Genomic DNA, 22,611 nt, shown 5'->3' with positions numbered 1-22,611 from the left:
TTCTTTTATGAAGAATGGTACCTTTGGTGAATCATGCGACTTACGTACCTGTAAAAGAATGGACAAAAACAGCACTGTAGCACGAATAGCGGTATTTAGCGGATCAGGTCGGGCACCTGTAGAATTAATGGTTCAAAGCTCATTACCGCATTGCCAAACCGTAATTGTCCAGAATATGGTCGACACCACACCATAAGTCTGCGTTGAGACAAAGGACGACCGGTAGGGAACGCGGAAGATGTCAAGTCCCTCCTGTCCAGTTATGCATGACACAATAGGGAGACCATGACGAGACAAAGCGTTTACGTTAGTCTTTCAGACGTCACGCACATGTAAAAAAGCAGTTTATGCCGAGTTGTGTGCGCATAGAACTTCTCGACACTCAAAATCTTCTCACAAACATGCCGTTCACCAAAAAGCGTTGCCCACGAGACCATGCAAGGTAGTGCCAACTCTCAAAAGTGGCAGTAAATACCACGGTAGCTCAGAGTTCCGTTGCACACCGATGATGCCAGGTCGTTCAACCATCTTGCTGTAATCGCGGGACGCTGTTCCAGAGTCGACGTGGTTTGCAGCGAGCAACAGCGCTGTTAACTCACGGCATAGTTTGTACGAACAGGAGATGTGTCCACCGTTAGGCACTCGGGTCGAATCCATCCACCGGATTTGTGTGCGCCTTGACGTAGTACACGCTGCCATTCCTGTTCTTGCGTGACATGAACCTCTGGTAGAGGTTTTTCCGTTTGATCAGCAGTATGGCCGACAGCAAGATAGCGCTGATACTGAGCGCCCCGACAACCAACACGCCCGTGCGAAACGTGCTGCTCTGTTCGCGCTCGACTCGTAAGCTCGGACAAGCAAAAACTTCGTCGGGCACCTCCAGCATAGGCTTGTGCTCGTACGCAGGTGGGCCTCCGCACCTGCGAAAGAAAAGCCCACTAAATCAACACAAAGCGGCGAGGCTTGCCGCGTTGAGGACTTTATAAATCATCATCATCAGCCTGACTACGTCCACTGCAGGACAAAGGCCTCTCCCATGTTCCGCCAGTTAACCCGGTCCTGTGCTTGCTGCTGCCAATTTATACCCGCAAACTTCTTAATCTCGTCTGCCCACCTAACCTTCTGTCTCCCCCTAACCCGCTTCCCTTCTCTGGGAATCCAGTTAGTTACCCTTAATGACCAGCGGTTATCCTGTCTGTATACGCGCTACATGCCCGGCCCATGTTCATTTCCTCCTCTTTATTTCAACTATGATATCCTTAACCCCCGTTTGTCCCCTAATCCACTCTGCTCTCTTCTTGTCTCTTAAGGTTACACCTACCATTTTTCTTTCCATTGCTCGCTGCGTCGTCCTCAATTTAAGCTGAACCCTCTTTGTAAGTCTCCAGGTTTCTGCTCCGTAGCTAAGTACCGGCAAGATACAGCTGTTATATACCTTCCTCTTGAGGGATAGTGGCAATCTACCTGTCATAATTTGAAAGTGCTTATAAATATCATTATAAAGAAAATAACACCAGTGCCCCCCCCCCCCCCCGTATGACCAAAAACATGGACACATCCACCTGCGAGTCTAATCCAAGTGATTATTGCAATGTGTGCAACTCAGTTCATGTTCGAACTTACTCCGTATGAAAAGGGGGAGTTACTTGGTCTACATCAACATGAATTTAAGCTATAGTGTACTTCTGAGGTGCGTCTGATTACGTAAGTCGAAGAACAGCTAACTTCACTGGCCAGTTTATTGCAAATTACGTGTTGGTTTTTTGTAGTATAGTTGTTTTTTCATCGATGAGGACAGGTCTCTTGTAGTGGATACAGCAGAACATTTGCTGCTGGCTATGTATATCTTCCGGACAGCAAAGCGACGAAGCAAGCGTGATCGTATGATGATTCTGAAATGGTTTGCCGCGTTCTGGGGCACCGTTTAGTTCTCTGTGTGGTTCGCACATGCGGGCACAGAGCTAGGACAGTGTACCCTTCGAGAGGCAGAGCTCACCTTTATCCACAAGCAGTCGGTGTCATTATTGTAGTATATATGAAACGTCACAGGGAAAATGAAATTGGCTAGCGATTGTCTCCTAAAAAGGACACTCTTTCCAAAATAATGGGACAATTGCCACTTTGTATTTCTTGCATTTTGCAAGCTTACCAAAAATGGTCTCTGAGAAAGTTACAATTTTAGCATAGTGCTACAAAAAACAAATAATGGCGCCTGTGGTTAAGAGAATCACCCTAATCCATTGCCTTAAGTGAAATCAACTAGATGACCCTCTCAGGGCTATCTCTATCTTGCGCACATAGACAAATACCAAAGAAAAGTGACGATAGACGGAAGCCGAAGTAGATGTATTGGTTAATCAAAGTTCCTCCGTTTTAGCATGCAAAAGTCCGTTTTAACATGCAAAAAAAATCTATTTTGTCTACTTTACTTTTATGGGCAATGCACTTCAAAGTCTCGGTTTGTCAGCGTGCGTTGTCGTCCTTCATGAACACACAAAAATGGGACAAGTCCCCCTACTCGGCCCTGGTACATACTCTGCATATTTTGAGATTCGTTGGTACTACCTAAAACATTATATTTAGTCATTATGTTTAGCTTAACAGCGGTGTCATAATCACCGACAAAACTCAAGATTTTTTTTTATCAACACGCTCAATATTTTTTTTTACATATAACCAGGGGCACAAATGTGCATCTTTGCGGTAGAGTCGTCTATTTGAAACGCCACTTCTTGAAACGCAAATCTGCGAAGTGATGGTGTGTTAGCGGACTGCTGGCGAGTAAAGCAGTAAAGATTTTGCTGTGGCAAACACAGGCGCCCTCTGTATGGTACACGGTAGTGGAGTTCCAGCAACCTTCCCTACATGCCCCTTCCCCATATTTTTTCTTCAACATTTTAACGTTTCAGAATTTCAATTAAACATTCATATAATTTCCTAAATATATGTTTTATATGGTTTCAGTGTCTGTTTACGCGACTAACGAAAAAGATACCCTCACAATTTGCTTACATCTCACAATGTGACAATCGGAATCTTGGTTGTGGGTACCATATTTATACAGACATGGCAATTTCACGTCTTTGTAACAACGTCGCGTGTAAACATTGTATTCCTGGTGTGAAGAAAACCTACCAGTTCCATAGTTCGCTGCTGCGTCACTCACCCGAGTTGGACTGTCAATTCTTTCTGCAGTGGCAACCTTCGAATCCAGGCATTGTTGCAGTCACATACCCAGGGATTTCCCTGGAGGTCTAAGATTTCAAACTCTCTCCACGGTGCGACGTCTTCGTCCAGATACTCGATGTTGTTGTTCTGCAGATAAAATTCTCGCAAAGTCCAATTGGCCGCCGGTTCGACGCGCCAGAACACGCCGAAAATGTCGAGGTCTATGCTTTTAAGCTTGGGATTATTGCCCAAGAAAAGAGACCTCATTTTCTTTTGGTATGCGAAGGTGTCGCCTTCGACAGCCTCCAAATCTTTCATTTTCTCAACGTACAGTTCTTCGATGTTGTGCAGCTTGAAGAAGGAGTTGTAACCAAGCGTGCCCACTGGATTGTCCGACATGACTAGAACTTTCAGACCGTCAGCGCTGCGCAACGCGCTGGAGGGCACCTTATCGAACAGATTGCCGGACAGGTCCAAATGAACGAGGCGCGGCGTTTCGTGGAATATGCCGTCCGGCAGCGAGTGAGCATTGATGCTCGACAGTTCCAGACGCTCAAGGTTGGGCAACCTGAACAGCCCATCCCGCAGATACCGCAGTGGGTTCATGTTCAGGTTCAGCTGTTCTAGGGACACCAGCGGTCTGAACAATTCTGTAGGCGGGTACGTTAGTTTGTTCCCGCTGAGATTCAAGGCTCGCAAGCTCGTCATGTTTACGAAGACGTCCCCGTGAAGAACTTCGAGCGAGTTCTTGCTCAAGTCTAGGAACTGAAGCCGCGGGAAGGCGGAGAACACTCGCGGCTCTACGATCGCGATCCGGTTGTCGTGCAGGTCCAGCACCGAAACGTTGGACGGCTCCAGGTGCGTGATGTGGTCGATGAAGTTGTGGCTCAGGTCCATCTTGTAGATGTTTCGTGGCCAGACGCTGCCTGCGGGAACGATGGTGAGTCCCTTTCGCGAACAGTCGACCTGCACCGAACTCTCTTTTTCCGGGGACTCGTTCCACAGGCAGCTGGCGCGCAGAACGTTCGTGTTGGCTTGGCAAGACGATGCCACTAGGGCGACGATCGAAGCGACTAGACAACGCCAAGCCATCCTGAAGCCTGCTGAGTTCCGCTTTCGACTGTTACTTTTCTGCAAAAAATGAAGAAAGGAAAAAAATTAAATGACGGGACCTCCCACGCAATGAACACAGTTTCGTCCACACCCCCCCCCCAAAAAAAAAAACATCTGCTTCCCACCAGAAACACGATAAAGTAGAACGGCAATGATGAGGGCAATAATAGGCAAGTAAACAGTACCGACGAAGTAAGCATCGGGCAACGCAGATACTTGTTGTTTCATTTAAGTGCCACTTTTCTACAGGCTGTGCCAGCCCTGTTGGCAGAGCGGCAATGCCGCATCAATAACGTATGCTGTCGGGCTAGTTAGTGCATAGCTGGGAAGGAGAGAGAGAGAGATAAGTTTATTTACAGAAAGGCTGAGAGGTCGGCCTCAGCGGGCTGGGAAGGAATTCGTAGATTCAGAACGAGGACGAAGCCAAGCAATGGTTTCATGAAAGTCATTCGCGATCCGCGTTCCTTCTTCGTTTTCGTTTGGCGAATTCTTTCCCAGCGCATCTCGTGACTGAATTTCAGTATTTGTCTTCCTTTTATTAAATAATGTTATCTGGTGTGTCCGTAAAAGCGCTATACTCTGCTTAAATGCTTCGAAAGCCGCCTCAAGTTGGAAGCAGATGTCTAGCTGAGTAAGCAACTGTTAGCAGTTTGTTTATCCAAGAGGGAGTATTTTGGCCAGTTGTCTTGTTCTAAAGATAAGTGAGCTGCTCACAAGAAACAATAGGACTGTGGAAGTTGAACAAAAAAGCTTTATACATACTAACAAATGGAGTGTAGCGGTAATAATACATGCATATATTAGTCAATTCATTATGTACAGATGATATAATATTCAGAACAATTTTAGAATGACTTTTTTTAGCGTCCCATGCGGCAACCACTTAGTAAGATCTGTACTACAACTGTACAGAATCATATGGTAAGAGAATGTTCGTCGGCAAGTTGTAGGGGACAAACAGGTTGTCTCAGTCGGCACGCCTATTATGTATTGCACGTATATTTCATTAATAAAGATCGAGTATTGCGACGTAGTAGGGGAGCGACAATGAGCTGTTAACAAAAGAGTGCCAACCGAGTTTCTTAAAAGGTTGCGAATGGCGACGCAATTCCTGTCCACGTTGCTATCGCGCGACTTACGCTTTGCGACATGTGACAAGGCACTCTTTCAACTGGCTCGATTAAACGCGGCGCTCACTTGCGCATCTGTCGCAAGTACGATATCAACACGGGCGACGAGTGAAAGCTATAGCGTCAAGAGCACCGAACGTACGACGCACAGAGGCTTCCATAGATACGCGCCCACTGTTCACAAGGCGAAAAACATGTATTCACAAGGAACGCTAAGCAACTCTCTGCGAACAACCTGCTTTTGTTCATTGACGGTCAAGGCCCTCTCGTTGGCAGAAAGTAAGAAAGTTATTTTTTTGTGGCAAAGCTGGCCGAAACAAAGTAAAAGTTCTCGCCTTGAGAAGACCGGGTGTTGTCAGCAGGCGGTCACAAGCGCTGCAGGCCGGCTTATCTGGGCCCAGAGGCGTCCTGGAGGAAGAAAGGACGGCATGTATTGTTGGCTCGAGGAGGACAGCGAACACTCACGCCGCGCGTATCCATGGCTACGAGATAGGAGCTAATCACGGCTGTCGCCTCGATTGCACGGGGCACGAAAATATACCGAGCTCCCCAGGCCTCGCCCTCCAATTTGCGCGATAGATATGCATGCAGTGCAGCCAGCGACGTGTCATGACAATTCCGCACCGCTCAATCTCAGACCCGCCAGGGCTAAGTTGAAGGATGTCACCAAGCTAACAAGCGAATAATCATAAGAAGTAAGCAAAAGAAAAATAAAACACGAATGACTTTCGCAAAGGAGAAACCCCCCCCCCCCTAAAAAAGCGAAATGTGACGAATTTTTTAATTCTGTGAATTACATTTCAACAAAAAAATGTCCCTGAAATATCGAGAGGAGCAAAAAAATCACTTGAATCATCTTGTACAGCGGAAATACACCCAACTATAAACGAAAGCACATATTTATTTTATAAGACTGTCTCCAGTATAGATTCTATTCAGTTGAGTGCACGTTTTCCAGCGCACAATTAAAGTTACTTGTTTATCACCCCAACATATGCATGGCGTCAACACTTGGTTGCTCAACGACGTCGACAAGCGGGGAACGGATGATCATTAAAATGACTATATTCACTAAAGCAATAAAAATACCCCTCCCCCCCCCCCCCAACCACCTAAAAAAAAACACAAGCGACTGAAGAGTTATACAAGATACTCGGCGCAAAAAGAAGCCAAGATCCGCCTGTTATGCACAGAACTGTAAACTGAGCCAGGGACGGAATTACGCAAACCGCGCGAGCACAGTGCGGTGCAAGTGTGCACCGGTGTCCCACCGAGCGTGTGACGCGAACGTATCCGGTGAGTGAGCGCACGCTCCCACGTGTTGCCTCGTTTCCATTTACCTCACTCGAGTGACATGCTGGGCGTTTCATTGTGCCGAACCGCTGCCTGCATACGCGCACAGACTTTATGCTGCCTCACCGGCGGCTGTGCAGGCGCCTTGTTTGGGACAAGGGAAACATTTTTGCTGCAACACAAACGGTTCTTTTGCGCTTCCCAACGAATAATTATTCAATTTATCCTTAACAAAAAGTGGGGCCATGAAAGATGCAGATTGCTCCATCTCGTTTAGCCATACCACGGCTGCTATATAATTTTAGTTATGTAGCGGCCGCATTAGGTTACATTGTCATTCTGTGTGAAAACAAAGACCCAGCGGGACAACTGCATTTTCCACGATGTCCATGGTGGGTTTCCGGCGTGCTGCGAGAGAGGTGGCCCCACTACGGTAGCGATTACAAAAAAACGACTTGAGGACATGTCGCGTGTGATCCGCACGACGTAAATGGGCCTTACAGGCGCCCATGTTTTCAGACAGCCCAGCTCCCAGCATCAAAGCCATGGTCGGCTGCAAACTCAGCACAATTCAGTGCTAGTTGCTAGCCTACGTAAATGCGACCAAATAATTTGCTACCAGTACTATAGTACCAGGTATTTATGATAATAACCTTTATGTGTTCAGTGGTTCACACTTGGACCTATAATTACTAATGCAACTTGTTATAATGGAAACATCAGTGAAATATCATTTCAGAACCCTCAGAATCCCGCATATCTTCCTCTTTCATCATCACAAGAGGTGCTGGACTTCGGCACTGTGTAAACACCATGCTTGTGTCGCTATACTTTCTAACCTGGTCCCTCTCTCCGTTTCCTTGATGCCTGACAGCATCAAGGAACCGGAGAGTGCCCCTCTATTTCTTAAATTACGCTGGGCCTTATTTTGTTCTAACGTGTGCAACTCCACATGCCACTCGTTCGGAGCAAGTACCTTAAAAAATAAACTGATTATCTTCATTCGATAGCTTTGAACGGCACTTCTCTATATAAGAAAGAGAGATAGAAATGAAGTCGAAAACCGAGGTTATTAAATGAGGTTGTGCGCAATTACGCCCTTAGATTATTGACATCAATAGTTTAAATATTATTGATGATATGAATAAGCAATTTTAAAGGGATACTATTGTGAAATAACAATTTACGTCATAGTGAAATCTAGCTCAATGGATATCAAAAAACAACAATATTATGAACAGCAGTGCCCTACTTACCGATAAATGAAGGTAAATGCACGAGAACACATATGCCACGAGTAGTACATTCGCAAAATAATCCCGATGACGTCAAAGTTACCGCTTACAATTAATCGCTAGTAATCAAACTAGCTGCACTAAATAAAGAACCTTCCGTGCATAGAGACGTAATAAAATGACATTCATTCGTTTCTATTTGATTCATGGAAAAAAGAACCGCCGGACGTTACCATGAGGAATATGATGCGAGTCGTTCGAAAATTCAATTTTCGCGGTTGAACTGGACAGGTCGTGTCATCTAGTGGAGCCCAGTCGAACCAACGACGCCTGCCATTTCGGAGGCCATGGCAGCAAATCGTTCAATGGCCGTTGTTGCTGCTGTGGTTCCCGCTACTTTCGTTCTGCTGCTACCAGTGTCGGCGGCCGTGCAGTAAAGTTTGGCCACGTCTTGCACGGCAACAGTGACGTGAAAGTTCCCACTTGAGTCGGGTAATTTGAAGTGTGCTAACGCGATGCGGAGCACTAAAACGTGCTTTCATTTCAAAATAAACACTCCCTTGGCACAAGACTGGCATTACGAGGTTTCTGGGCCGCTATTTCAGCAACCAACATCGACTTGATATATGCATTTAGTGTCCCTTTAAAGCCCAATGAGAATTTTTGTATGGCATATACGTAAAGTGTCAAATCATTCCATGTGGACAGATGCGCTTTTATAGGATACTACAGGATATCTGTCGTGCATTCCTACGAGGCAAATCTATATATACGATTTTCACCACACCCCGCAATGTATACGGAGATGAGTTGTTTCGCATACTGTGATGAGCACTTCTGGTGCACCTTCCTGACGTGGTTGCTTCGATTTTGTCGTGGTCGGGAACTGAGAACACGAACGAGCCGACGGATAACGACAATTGTTTAATGGTCAAAGGATTGGATTAAACCATGCGTGCTAGCGCGGCTACATGTTAGCTCGACAGACACGGTCGCACACATTCGTGCCAGCGATCTGCTGCGCCGAATCGTCCCGCGCGTCACGTGATGCGGTACGCATAGCGCCATCTCCTTGTGGCTGCGTCCACGACACCTCCTTTTCTTTGAAGTGGCCCTCCTGCTCGTCACAGGTCAAGCCGACTCGGAGCTCTCACGGTTCTACCACTTCTTGTTGTCGCCACAGGTTGTAGCAGCTGGAGATGTTTGCTGGTGCGTCTTGTGAGACCTCCAGGTGTGCTCACTACATATGAACGAGGCGTGTGAGCTGGCCCAATGACGGTCCCTGTTATTGGAGCACCAGACAGAATGCGGACGGCTGTCTGCGGTTGAATGGGGTCTCTTGCTAAGGTCCTATGTCTCCAGTTATATTGTTGCCCCTGCTTGATCCTGTAGGCTTCGTTTCGTTTTGTAAATTCTACGGTGCTCCACCGTGGCCTCAGCATGTGTGGTGCCACGGGCACGTCAGTTCTTAGGCGCCTTCCTATGAAGAGTTCCGCTGGTGTGAATCCTTCTTTCCCTGGCGTGTCTCTATGCGTGAGCAGAGCCTTGTGGATGTTTGGCGATTTCTTGATCAGCTGTTAAGCAGTCTGAACTGTTCTTTCTGCCACGCCGTTGCTCTGAGGGAAGTAGGGGCTGCTGGTTACGTGACTTGATCCCCATTGCTTGACAAACGCTTTGAACTGTGCCGAAGCAAACTGAGGGCCATTGTCTGATCGTATGATAGCCGGTGCCCCAAAGTGTGCGAAGATCTGACTCAGTGCTTGAGTTATGTCCTCTGTGGAGGTACGCTTCAACTTCTTGATTTCAAAGAAACGTGAGTAGTAGTCCACAACCACGAGGTAGTTAACTCCATCCACACAGAATAGATCGATTCCTATTGCTTCCCATGAGTGTTTGGGAAGTGGGGAGAGTATCATGGGCTCGGCGCGTGGTTTACGGTGTTGTTGACAGACAGGGCATCTTGACACATAACTTTGGATGTGCTGGTTAATGCCTGGCCACCACACCGATTGAGTGGCTGGAGCCCTACATCTCCCAACGCCCTGATGACCGGCATGCAAGTGCTCTAGCACACCACTTTGCATGCTTGGTAGAATTACAATGCGGTTGCCTTTGAGCAAAATTCCATCCACTTGTGTCAGTTCGTGGGCAAATTCTGAATACTTCTGCACGTCCGGAGGTAGTACCACTTCTTTGGGCCACGACGTCGGGCAGTAGTCCCTAACTCTTGCTAGAACAAGATCATTCTCTTGTGCTGCCTTTATATTTTCAAGCATATCGTGGGAAGCTGGCAGAAGTTCCATTGCGAGAATTTCATGTTCTACGATGACCTTGCTGAGGCTCCTTCCCTATTGGAAAAATTGCCATGGTGGATACTGGAAAACATGGTGGGCGTAGTGGAAATAATAGTGGGCATGGTGGAAATAATAGTGGGCATGGTGGAAATTATGATGGCTATGGTGGGACGTAGTGGAAAATATGGTGGTTATGCCGGGACATACTGGGTGGTATGGTGTACAGATGATGGTTAAAGTGGAAATGATGGTGGAAAGCAGAGGCTAGATAGTGGGCAATAATGGGACACTCTGCCCACCATTGCGATAATGCTGGGAAGCCCTAAGCATATGGTGGGTGGTGCTTATTACGGTGGGCTACATGGTGTACCAAGCTGAGAAACTCTTCCCACCATTGCGATAATGCTGGGAAGCACTAAGCAGATGATGGGTGCTGCTTGTTATGGTGGGCCACATGGTGTACCGAGCTGAGAAGCTCTGCCCACCATCGCGATAATGCTGGGAAGCAGTAAGTAGATGATGGGTGGGCTTATAATGGCGGGCAAATTATATAGTGTACCAAGCTGGGATCTGTACACTACATGTTCTACCATCATGATTTCCACCAAAGGTTAGGCCTACTGACCGAGCCCGTACAATTGTGTTATCCGTGCTTCCGGGTTTCAGAATACACGATTACGACGATTAAGTATGACAATACAGAGCAGCCATATGGCATCAATTAACCTAAATGAAGCATTTTTCATTGTGTATGCTGTTCGCTCAAGAAGCAACAAACATCGATGCGACGCGATTAAAGCACTCCCAGAGAACGTAATTTAGTGTCTTCTCACCGACAGCCGCCGGTCGCACTCGCCGGCACTTCTCTAGCTTTTGTACGACAACTCAGACGTGGCAATTCGTGTGCTTGGTGAACCATTAGGATAGCTTAATGTTTCCGGTACACTGCATTCATTTTGGCCAAGCCGTTATGTAGTTGTTGCTTTAGCGAAAGAGCAACAGCATTGCGCTGGCGCGACCGCCCTCTACATTGCGCGAAAAGCATCCCAATACTCACTCAAATAAATTAGGCGGGCGTATCTATGAAATGAGCCTAGAAGCGTCATAAAGCGTGAGCAGATGTCGCCCTTTAGAACGAGCGCGAAACGGATATTAAACTTGGCAGACCCCGCCGGTAAACTGTTGCTGCTCCCCAGTCCACTTGGTTTTTTTTTTCCTTCAAGTTGTGAATTGTAAAAAAAATAGCACTAGTGCCAATAACATAGTGGCAATCGTTACAGGGCGCAGTTGCTTGTGTTTAATAAATGTGCAATTTTTAGTAGCAGGTGTAGATCTTGTCTATGTTTTGTACACGACAAGTAAACTTAAGTTGAACCTTAAGTTTGTACGCCAACTAAGTATTTAACACGCAACCACCGTCATGTTGGTGTGGCGCAGTGGTTAGCGTCTTCGAATGGGAATCCGCAGGTTGCACGTTCGATCCTCCGTGGCGCCTTGTTTTTTTTTTTTTTACGGGACGGGTGTTTTTTTATACCGTTTATATAGAATTCTTTTTTATTTTTTGTGGCAGCTCGTCACGGTGATTCTGACGTCATTTTGCGCTCAAGTGTTGCCGGCACTGCAGCACCCACCATACCCACCATGCGCCATGGTGGGTGTTTCCCACCATTCACCCACTACATTAATCCACTATAATGGTGGGTGGTGGTTTCCACCATGCCCACCATTCGTTTTTTTCCGATAGGGTTGGGCTGCTGTTGTCCGTTTCCTTCTGCGGTTTCCTTGAGAGCACATCGGCTGTATGCATTTCCTTGCCTGGGATGTGGGCAATGGTGTAATCGAACTCGAGGAGTCTCATACGGAACCGTTGCAGACGGGGACTAAGTTCGTACAGGTGGCTTGATGACAGCAGTGGCACCAGTGGCTTGTGATCAGTTTCCACGTGAAACTGCAGACCAAGCAGATAGGAGCGGAAATGCTCGCAGGCCCATGTTACTGCCAGTGCTTCTTTCTCTATTTGCGCATATCGCGTCTCCGTGTCAGAGAGGGATCTTGAGGCCTAGACAACTGGAAGCCTCCAACCCGCTGTCTCTTGAAGGAGGACTGCTCCGAGACCGTACGACGATGCATCCGCCGACACAGTGTGATGACTACAAGGGTCGTAGTGAGTAAGCACTGGAGTCCTTGTCAATGCTTTCTTGACAGCGTTGAAACTTTCTTGCTGTGGCTTGTCCCAGCACCATTCGGCGTCACTGTGAAGCAAGTCACGCAACGGTTTTTTGAGCTGCGAAAGCCCCGGGAGAAACTTGGCCAAGTGGTTGGCCATTCCCAAGAAGGATCTCACCTCTGTTACATCTGTAGGCTCTGCTAGGTGACAAAGTGCGTTGACCTTTTCAGGGTCGGCACTGATACCATTCGCCGACACGATGTATCCCAGGAATCTCACAGACTGCTGATGTAGTACGCATTTTTCTGCGTTCAAGGTGATGCCAGCTTCTTGCAGGCGCTGCAGTACTTTGTGCAGTCGTGCGTCATGTTCTTCCCTTGAAGGGCCAAACACTATAATGTCGTCTTGTAGACATGCTTGGCCTTCGATGCCTTCTAGAACTCTTAGCATTTCTCTCTGGAAAAACTCGGGTGCTGTCGAAATTCCAAAGGGCAATCGGAGGAACTGAAACCTGCCGAATGGCGTCAGAAATGTAGTGTACTTCTGGGACTCGGGTGCTAGCGGAGCTTGCCAATAACCAGCCCTTGCATCAAGCTTGCTGAACCATGTAGCTCCGGCAAGTCTGGCCAAACATTCGTCGACAGTGGGCATTACGACTCGTTCCCGCAGAATGTTCTTGTTTAACCCTCCGAAGTCAACACAGATTCGAAGCTCACCTCCTTTCTTTTTCGCGACTACCATAGGTGCGCACTACTCTGTGATCTCGTCAACCTTTATGATGACGCCGAGGTTCTCCATTCTCTCCAACTCACGTTTGACACTAGGCAGCATGGGTAGGGGTACTCGCCGCGGATACGTAATAGCACTCGCCTTGGCATCGGGGAGTAATATTATCTTGTATTCTGTCTTGAGAAAGCCCAGGCCTGTAGTGCAAGTTGGGGTAGTGGCAGAGAATGTTAGCAGGGTCACTGACCTTGCTTGTTGACGCTGTGACTTCGAGGAGGCTTGGAAGGATATCCAATGATTTGATTGCTGGACGTCCGAGAAGTGCACCCTGTGACTTGTCGATCACGTAAATTTCTTCTTGACACTCTCGGCCATTCCAGCACAAGGTTGCGCTAAACAGACCTATTGTTGCGATTTTGGTCCGGCCGGCTCCCAGCAGCTGTTTCTTGGCCTGCTTCAGGTTGCCCATGACTTGTTCGTTGTAGAGACTTGTAGGTATAGCGGTAACATCTGCACCGGTGTCTACTTTGAACTTCATTGGCAAGCCATTTACTGTAACTTCAGTCCTCCACGGTCCAGAGTCCCGTTGATAGGTCAATTGACCCAAGTAAACCTCTTCCAAAACAGCTTGGTGGGTGCTCTTTTTCTTCCTCGCAGAGGCAGATAAGCACACGGCGGCAAAGTGTCCCTTTTTGCCGCAGGCGTTGCATATTTTCCCGTTTGCCGGGCACATAGTGCGTGATGGTGGGTGCGTTGTTGAGCCACACCATTTGCACGTCGGCACAGTTTGGTCGCTCTGTGTTTTTTGGGAGCGCTGATTTGGCTTTCCTTTGCTCTTCGAACATCCACGCATGGCGTCAACAGCCGCAGGCACCTGTTGCTGTGGCCGTAGATCTTTTTGCTGCAGCTTGATCGTTTCAGAGTTGCGTGCAGCGGTGACGGCGGCTTCAAGAGTCAGCTCGGCGTTAAGTTCCGCCGAGGTCGTGGTCGTTCCGCCATGTCGTGGTCGATCCGCGACAGGCTCGTGGCCGACGACGAGCCTGTCGCGGACCAATTCTTCTTTGAGATCTCCGTACTCGCAGGTTTCGGCCAGTCGGTAGAGTTCGGTTACGAACGCGTCGACTGACTCATGCGCTTCTTGCTTCCGGCTGTTGAACTTCGCCCGCTCGTATATCACGTTCGTTCGCGGCACGAAATGTTTCGCGAACGCTCGTGTTACCGCGTCGTAGTAGAGTTTCTCAGCGTCAGAAAGTTTGAGCGACGCCAGGACACCTTCTGCTTCACGGCCCATCGCGTAAATGAGTGTGTTCACCTGGGTTTCGTCGTCTTCTTCCTTCAAACCTGAGAAGACGCGGTACCTTTCCCATCGTGTAAACCACCGCTTCCACTCTTCGGGTCACAGAAAGTCGAGCTTTTCCGGCAGTTCGACGACGAAAGGGTTGAGCGGGGTCGCAGGCTGAGCTGTGGGCACTGTAGTCGTTGCTATGGGTGCTGCAAAGTTCCGTGTTCGATGCCGGCGTTTATTAGGCCTACTTGTCCGGTGCCCTCTTCACGGCGTTGTCGTGTCTTCCACGCATCCCGCCGCTGCCACCATGTCGTGGTCGGGAACTGAGAACACGAACGAGCCGACGGATCACGACAACTGTTTAATGGTCAAAGGATTGGATTAAACCACGCGTGCTAGCGCGGCTACATGTTAGCTCGACAGACATGGTCGCACACATTCGCGCCAGCGATCTGCTGCGCCGAATCGTACCACGCGTCACATGATGCGGTACGCATAGCGCCATCTCCTTGTGGCTGCGTCCACGACAGATTTTGATTTAGAAGTACAGGAATACGAAAACTTGAGCACGGCGGAACTAGTATCGACTACTAGGTACATGAAAACGGGGTCGGTTAAACTTAAAGGGGCCATGCGATGCGGTCACCCATTATGTTGCAGTTTTCCGCGAAATAGAACAGACGTGTAGACGATCTATTGTGCCTGTAATTATACGGAAAAGTTTACTGTAAAAAATAATATTTCATCACAAAATGAAAGTCGCCGGCTATAAACCCGGCCCAACGCTGGCGACCATCATTTTTCCATGCCATCTTGTGTTTCATATAGTCATAAATCACTGCCAATCTGGCAGTTTTCAACGCAGAAAGCTGTAGCATTGTACGCGAAGCTGACCACGAAATGAAATCGTTGGCAGGAACACAAACGCTCGCAAAGCAAGCGGCCTGTTACGTCACGGCTTGCGGTGTGCCGCTGTTGGATCGCGTGTTTACAAAAATACTCGTTATAAATTAAATTATCGACCAAATGCGCTGAAATCTCGCAAGCTTGTTTGGGAACACCCAAGAATTAACTCGCATAACATGAACGAAAATTAGGTGTCATAGTGCCTTGAGCCACCCCCCCCCCCTTTTTTTTTTCACATCTGCGGAGAAAAATAAATAGCCCTGTAAGGTCCTTAGAATCGCGCAAAAGCTATTGAGTCTGACAAGCGTGTCCTTGGCTTCCATACATTGCATTGCGTACACTGATCCGCGCCGCCAAAACTAGAGCAAACAGGGACTGCGCTCGGAGACACATTCGACCGGGTCACCATAAATTGTGTCAACTAAGTGCTGCGAGGCTCGTCCGCGTATAATTAGAGCCACCTTGTAGACGGCTCGATCCAGATACTTTATCAGGAAGCCGATACTCTAAGAGGTGACGCAAGAAGTCGCACAAGTCCATGCCGCGGTCGAGTGCTTTTCGTCGCACTGCGGGCGGCGCTTCACTAAACGCTTCGACGACTTCTCCGCCTCGCATTCGGGTCACCCGCGAGCGTCAGAAATTATGACTGCGTGTTGTCGCGCATCCAGGAAAAGCTGTAAACCAAAGGAAGCGCTGTCACCATCGTCAGTTCTTCGTATACAACGTGGCATTACTACTAGAAGAGCATTCGTCTTCCACCATGTGTGTGCCTTCTCAGTCTGGTCAGTGGTCGAAGTTTGAACTTCACAAGCTTTCGCAGAGTTCTCCATGACCGGGGTAAGCCAAGTTTCACGGAAGCCTCCCCCCTCGACCCTCTCACTGTCACAAAGCAGCATATAAACACAAGAAGTATTTGTTGACCTGCTTACTATACTACCATAATAATGTCACTCACAATTTGCGATGTCTCATTGCATAATTATTCCCACAAATAATTTCAATAAACAGCATATTCGCAGATAACATGTAGTACCCATATCGGCAAACGTGCATGAACATAAGATGCCATGTATTTTAACTGGAATAACATAGTTTCTTCGCAGGAAGCGCTGTTTCCACTAAATGTCGCGAAGAGAAAAGGCTATCTGTACTGTATTTTCGAGAACGGTGCACGTGAACTGATTTGTTTCGTTTGTCACAACGCGCGCGCATCAAGAACCAAACAAAACAACAGCCCTTTCCATTCGCCCCTCCCCCACTCTCCCCGTCAAAGAAAACACGAAAGAAAAAGACAGCGTTCGCCAGGCCAGAAAGGAGGTATTACTCGAATGCTGTTACAGCACACATCCTGTTTGCGCAAAACGACTGAACAGGTGCTGTTTCGACTGCCATTACGACCGCACAGCCTGATCCTGCGTAACTGCATGCTGTGTCGTATCCCATGGTGGAGCTCCGAAGGTTTGCGCCTCATTGCACAGCTGCTGCATCGGAAGGAACGCGACCGCTTTGCTTCTGTGACTCCAGATGTCGTTAGCTGTTATTCGACCCTGACGCAAGCGCACAGCTGATGGACATTAGGGGCGATTATAACGGGCTTTCGACTTTGCTACCACGACTAAGCACGTCTAATCGCACTAAACATTTTTTTTTTTACAAATACTGCTGGCCAGAGGCCAAAGCAGGAGGGGCAAGATAATACAGTTGTTATACACATTTCAAAACAACATCAACAATAAAGAGAGTAAAAAGTGGAAAGCGTGACATATTTATACAAAAGCAACAAAAGGGGGGAGAAAAGAGGAAATAGTTGGAATAGTTAGAAAAACAACTTCAAATTTCAGCGTAAATAAGATTGGGAGAGTGTAAACTGCTTGCTGGAAAATCGTTCCACTCTTCAATGGTACGAGGAAAGAAGGAAAATTTGAACAAGTTAGTACGAGCAAAATATGGTGTTAAAGAAAGTGCGTGTGAATGCCGAGTCTGGCGTGTTCTTAGTGGTGTGAGGTAGGGGTCAGGGTTAGTCAAATAGTAGGTCACACGGCGTGCCATAGACTGGTTCTCTTTTAATTCATGTGCAATAGTGAACCTTCATAGATTGGCTGTTTTTATATATTTGAAGCAACGACACCGTTTCACCAAATGGCAAAAAACTAGGCAGTGCAAATCAGCTACGTTCTGTTGTATCACGTTACAAAACCACCACTTGTTTTAGGACACGCCGTGGAGTAGGTGTCTACAAATTTAGTTTCACCACTCATGGTGTTTTTTACGTACACTTAAAATTCAAGTTTGGAACTCTTTTCGCATTGTGTGCCCATCAAAATGTGGTCATCGCTGCCGGTATCAAACCTTCATACATTTATGAGGGTACGAGAAAAATTTTTTTAAATTGAATATCGAATCAAGCAGTGCCTCTTTTGATCTGGCCTTCGAACTGAATAGCTGATATTCGTGAATGTTAGTATTTTTTTAAATAGTGTGCGAATATTCGAACGTGTTAACTGGACCCTAATAAACACAAGATTTGTTGAAAACTACGGTAAAGCTATTCCCTGCGACCACAGTGCATAAAACATGAGAGTTTATACAGTGCAGCCGGCTACGTCAGTTGAAGAGCCAGGGTATTTGTCAGCTGCATAACAGGAATTCGCACCTTGAAAATGTCTATGCATGCGAATCATCTGCTCATTTGTTCCCGATGGCCCCCGTTTGTGATTTTAACTCTGAAGTTATGAATGCCTCGGATGCGAACTTCTTTTGTAATAATTGTAAATAAAAAGTATTCGAGTCAATTGAATTCGAACACTAATTGATCAGGTTGAAATATCACTATTCCCTAATACCTTACAATTAAACAGTGCTGCGCACAGGCATGAGTGGCGCAGCTGCTCTAGATGGTGTACGCCACACTGGCTGCATGTCGTTCTACTGCTCAGTGCATAGGCCGTGAGTTCGATTCCCGGCTCCAGCGGCTGTATTCCGATGGAGACGTAAAACAAAAACGCTGATATATTCAGATACAGGTGAACGCAACAAAAAATAGAGAAAGAGCACAGGTTATTAGTGCAGAAGAAGCGCTATAATATTTTTGTGGAAAATAATACCTGTAGTTTTAAAAAAGAAGCACATCAAACTCTATACAGGTGCGACGCAATTCGGTTTTCACTTGAACAAAATAGATAGAAACATGGGTACGATATAACATGAAAAGTTAACTACGCTAACTGGCGCGTACTGTTCGGCATCTTGACCGGACACAAAACACGATGATAGACGGAAGTACGACGACACGGGCGGTAACTGAGGGACAAGATGTCCAGCAGTAAACATCAACTAGACCACATTCAACTTCTTATGTGCCTTCCATTGACCCAACAAATACTACATATCTGGTCTGAGCAGAAAACGAGTTAGGTAAGTAAAGGTAAATTTACCTACACTAGCGCCTCCAGTTCAATAAGACATCCCGAACGTAACAATTAAGTCTAAACCCTTAAGTGTCTCATCAAACACCAACCGCCAGCATGAGTGATGCAAAAATGTCATCATCACGTAATTATCTCACAACATGACCTCGCAGATCGTCATATTTTGTGATGTATTTATGTAGTTATCATGACGTCACGACACGTGACGTTACATGACGACGTCATTGCATCTCATTGTAGCTTGGACAATGGTGTGCCGACCACGGAAGCAGGGCAAATCCACGTTATGTGCAGAAAGCTTCCGGAAAAGGTCGGGCGTCAGCGCATCGACCGAGAAGAAAAAGGTGGCATTCGAGTTCGAGTCGTGTTAGGCGAATGTATGAGAAACCCTGTGCGTTTCCATCATATTATGCAAACAGACTAAACAGACTGAACCAGACACGAGATGAAAGCGTTACTACAAGCGTGCGCAGGATTCCGTGCGCTAAGCTATAGGTTCGTCAAAAGGCCCACCCCCTTGCTGAGTCAATGTATGGAGGGCAGACTTTGCGCCTCCACCCCCCACCCCCCACTCGGTGCGCCTACCTATATGGTTGTTACAACACAGATGTTGACGGCTATACTTCATGTTGTGTAACCACCATTCATATAAAGCGAAATTCAACAGGCTGCACTATCATATGGGGGACACCATCACGCCTTATAGGCGCAGTGTCATCGGTGTGCCTTCAGCGATGTCATGACCAGTGGAAGCCTCTGCGCGTTTTGTTTTGGTAGCGACCGAGTCTTTTGTTTTGTCGGCTGGAAACTGAAAAACGGATACACTTCCATGTCAAGGTGTCCACAGGACGCGCTCTGTTTGCCAAGCAAACGCACTGTTCTACGTGCACAGTCTCTTTGGCGTCAGTCCCTCCCTCCCCCCTCGCTTAGTTGTATTTATTTATTTACATTAATTTATACATTTATTTCGTGTATGCGCTCCGCTTGTTTCCGCCCGTACAAAGCGAAGCCATGCGTCGGGCTGCTCGCTTATGACAGGACGCACCTGTGCGGACGAAACGCCGCGCATTCTCCCTGCAAACACGTATACTCTCGCGCCAGCAGTCACTCGCGTGCCCCTATACGTACGGACGGACACGCTACGATTAATGTATTTACATACGCACGTGCCAAACCCGTACCATAAATTGTGCTGAACTTTAAAGATGAATGATAAATAGTAATTGATTCGTAGACTCTGGTCTGCATCAAATATAAATAAATACGCGCATCATGACCTGTATGTGACTGAAGATTTACAAATAGCACGATGACTCAGACAGACTTCCCGCAATACAGGGGTTTGGGTGGGTGCGCGCTGCCGGAAAATGTGCTACATTGTTCGTACGGGCACTCCCGCGTGAACACTTGTCCTTCAAATGAATAGTTTCATGGTTACATAAAGACTCTCGTGTGTTCTGGAATAAACTCTTGCACTTACGGACGCAGTACAGTGCTGGCAGACACATGCGGCTCACTCCGACAGCCAGTATGCTATAGACATGCCGCTTGCCAAGCCTCTCAATTCGCGCTCCTTCATGGTGCGACATGCGGTATATGCGCATACGGCATACATTTCACTGAAGATGTCTTCGGCATTCTAACAACAGTCAGTCTAGCACATTCGTGTGCGTTATCTGCAAACCACAGCGCCGACGCAACAGCCCAACTTCAGGGTTTAGGCGCTGTCCCATACGCTATATTTGTGCTGGCCGCCTCCAGGTCTGGGCATGCACACATCAAAGCAACGACTTGGTCGCCCATATATGGAACCGCAATCTTCGTCGCCTCAAGGACATCGTAGTGTACGCTACGCAACCAACCGCTTCGAGTACACGTTAAAGGGCGAAGGAAAAGCCGCGTCCGCAAAATAAGAGGCGCATAAAAATGTCGCGTGGCCGCTTTAGCTGTCCACAAGGAGGAGCCACGCACGGTGAGGTCTTTCCTCGATGCCTTCACACCGATGGCGCATCGTTAAAGATGTCGCTCAGATTGCGTCTGGTTTCACGAAGAACCACATAGGCAGACCAGACATTCGCGACCAGAGCTTGCGCAGACATAAGGTGCAAAAGAGCTGAGCGCGCTATATGTGTCAGCCGCTGTAGCAGCGCGTTAAACAGCTGCGGCGTTAAGCTCCGTTGTCCTTGTTTCCCTCTTGGTTCGGATAGCAAAAGAAGCATCACACCTGTAAAAATATTTACCTTTTTTTAACGGTGCCACTTCGGTAAGGATATCAGGTAAACTGCTAGACGAGGAGCGACCGCACATTCGCGACGTGATCACTTCTTGCCTTTACTAACGACTAGCGTACGGTACTTTCGAACACTCACATTAAAACGGTTATTGACCAGGAACACATAAATACCTTTTACTGACTATTACCGTTAATACGCTTGCCGACGGGGTTCTTAGCGCACCGTATTTCTGGGACACTCACGTTAAAAAAAAAAAAAGGTTTATTGACGAGGAACACGTAAACACCTCTTACCCACTAAAGCGTACACTTACCGACGAGGATCTCCGACGGAACTGAATAAAGAAGTGAACGCTCACGCCCGGAGTGAAAACTCTTCGCCTGCGGCCCCATCGCGCACCGCCCGCCGCGTCGACCACGCTGCCACGCTGCGAGTAATGCATCTCTCGCGCCAGCGGCGCCACACGTGAATCGCCCGGAGTCTCACCTGAACAGGCGCCTGCTCCAGCCGAGAGACGACCATGGCGGTAAACCGTGCGGTAAACTCCAAAGCGAGGAATCGCTTCAGCGCCGGTGTAACGCGACGTATCGCGTCTCCATGGAATCGAATTCGGCTGCGTGGCGCGCGAGGGCGCCGCTTATTCGCGCAACCAAGGCTGCCGTCGCCGCCGCCTCGCACCTGTGGAGCAGGAAGTGGCTGCGCAGTCGGCGAGGCTTTGTGTGCGTGCAAGTGTGCGTGCAGCGACCTTGCCTCGCCGCACGCAAGTATAAAAAAATGAAACCCCCGTTGCTGCCCACACAGCGATGGCAGCTCTGGCGAGGGCGTCCAACGGGAAAGAGAGTCCGCGCCGTCGCTCACCGTCAGCTACGCTACAGGCCTAACGGAGTAGGCCGCGCACCTAGCTCGTCTGCGAACTTCGGCGTTCTTTTTTCTTAAACCTCAAACGATTTTCTCGTTTTCTCAGAAGGAACCGGCACAAGTGTCTAAAACACCACACGTCAGATTTCTTTTTTTCATAATCTGCCATTGAGAGTGTCTTGGTAACGAGACTCCAGGCAAGGGCCAGACAGGCCGCTGGCTGCAGTGCTTGTTTGCGTTGTGCGCGCAACGCGTCCGCACCGGCTCGGCAGTTTTCGGAAGCGCGAGCAGGCACCACGTGCTCCCGTGAGGCCAGCGCCATTACTACAGAAAGGGGCGTGGTCGGGGCCGTCATAGGCAATTTCCTCCGGACCGACGTTTGGGGTCTGTTGTAATGTATTTTTGGATCACCGCTGAACTTATCGCGAATGGCACGTCCTGCTTGTTGAGTAAGCATGGTGCATGCTTGTTTTTTTTTTTTTTTAATTTTGTCTCAGAATACTTGAGTATCTCCTCTCTCGGAAACCCCGTGCGATTCCAAATAGCAGTGATTGGTTGTTCGGAGATGAAAACCAAGGCATTTTGGTCATCGAACAATAGGTCAAGCAACGGCCACAAAAGAGATAGAAATGTGTACACGAACACTGCCTAAGATGCAGGAAAAGCTGTATCAATTTCAGCGCGCCCATCAAGAGAAACAGGCCAACTGTAGCGCTGACCTGCAGAAACAAAGTAAAGCGGGAGTTGAACTGTGTCCATTTGAAATAAGACCGC

General features: G+C 47.9%; 1 protein-coding gene across 3 annotated transcripts; it reads right to left on the bottom strand.

Moving 5' to 3' along the window:
- Positions 1–327: 327 nt before the first annotated feature.
- LOC119177774 (uncharacterized) lies at positions 328–21,676 on the bottom strand. 3 transcript variants are annotated; one of them, XM_037428961.2, is made up of 4 exons: positions 21,466–21,645; positions 5,747–5,819; positions 3,167–4,299; positions 328–920 (listed from the first exon to the last, which is right to left on the bottom strand). In XM_037428961.2, the coding sequence occupies exons 3-4, from the start codon at positions 4,258–4,260 to the stop codon at positions 635–637; spliced, it is 1,380 nt and encodes a 459-aa protein (XP_037284858.2). In that variant the 5' UTR covers positions 4,261–4,299; positions 5,747–5,819; positions 21,466–21,645; the 3' UTR covers positions 328–634. The 3 variants fall into 3 exon arrangements, with proteins under 3 accessions (XP_037284858.2, XP_037284866.2, XP_037284874.2); XM_037428969.2 differs by lacking the exon at positions 21,466–21,645 and adding an exon at positions 21,293–21,423; XM_037428977.2 differs by lacking the exon at positions 5,747–5,819 and having other exon boundaries at positions 21,466–21,676.
- Positions 21,677–22,611: the final 935 nt, after the last annotated feature.

The sequence above is a fragment of the Rhipicephalus microplus genome, chromosome 2 (assembly GCF_043290135.1).
Source record: "Rhipicephalus microplus isolate Deutch F79 chromosome 2, USDA_Rmic, whole genome shotgun sequence".
In the NCBI taxonomy this organism is placed as follows: domain Eukaryota; kingdom Metazoa; phylum Arthropoda; class Arachnida; order Ixodida; family Ixodidae; genus Rhipicephalus; species Rhipicephalus microplus.
This window is presented reverse-complemented; position numbering and strand designations above follow the sequence as displayed.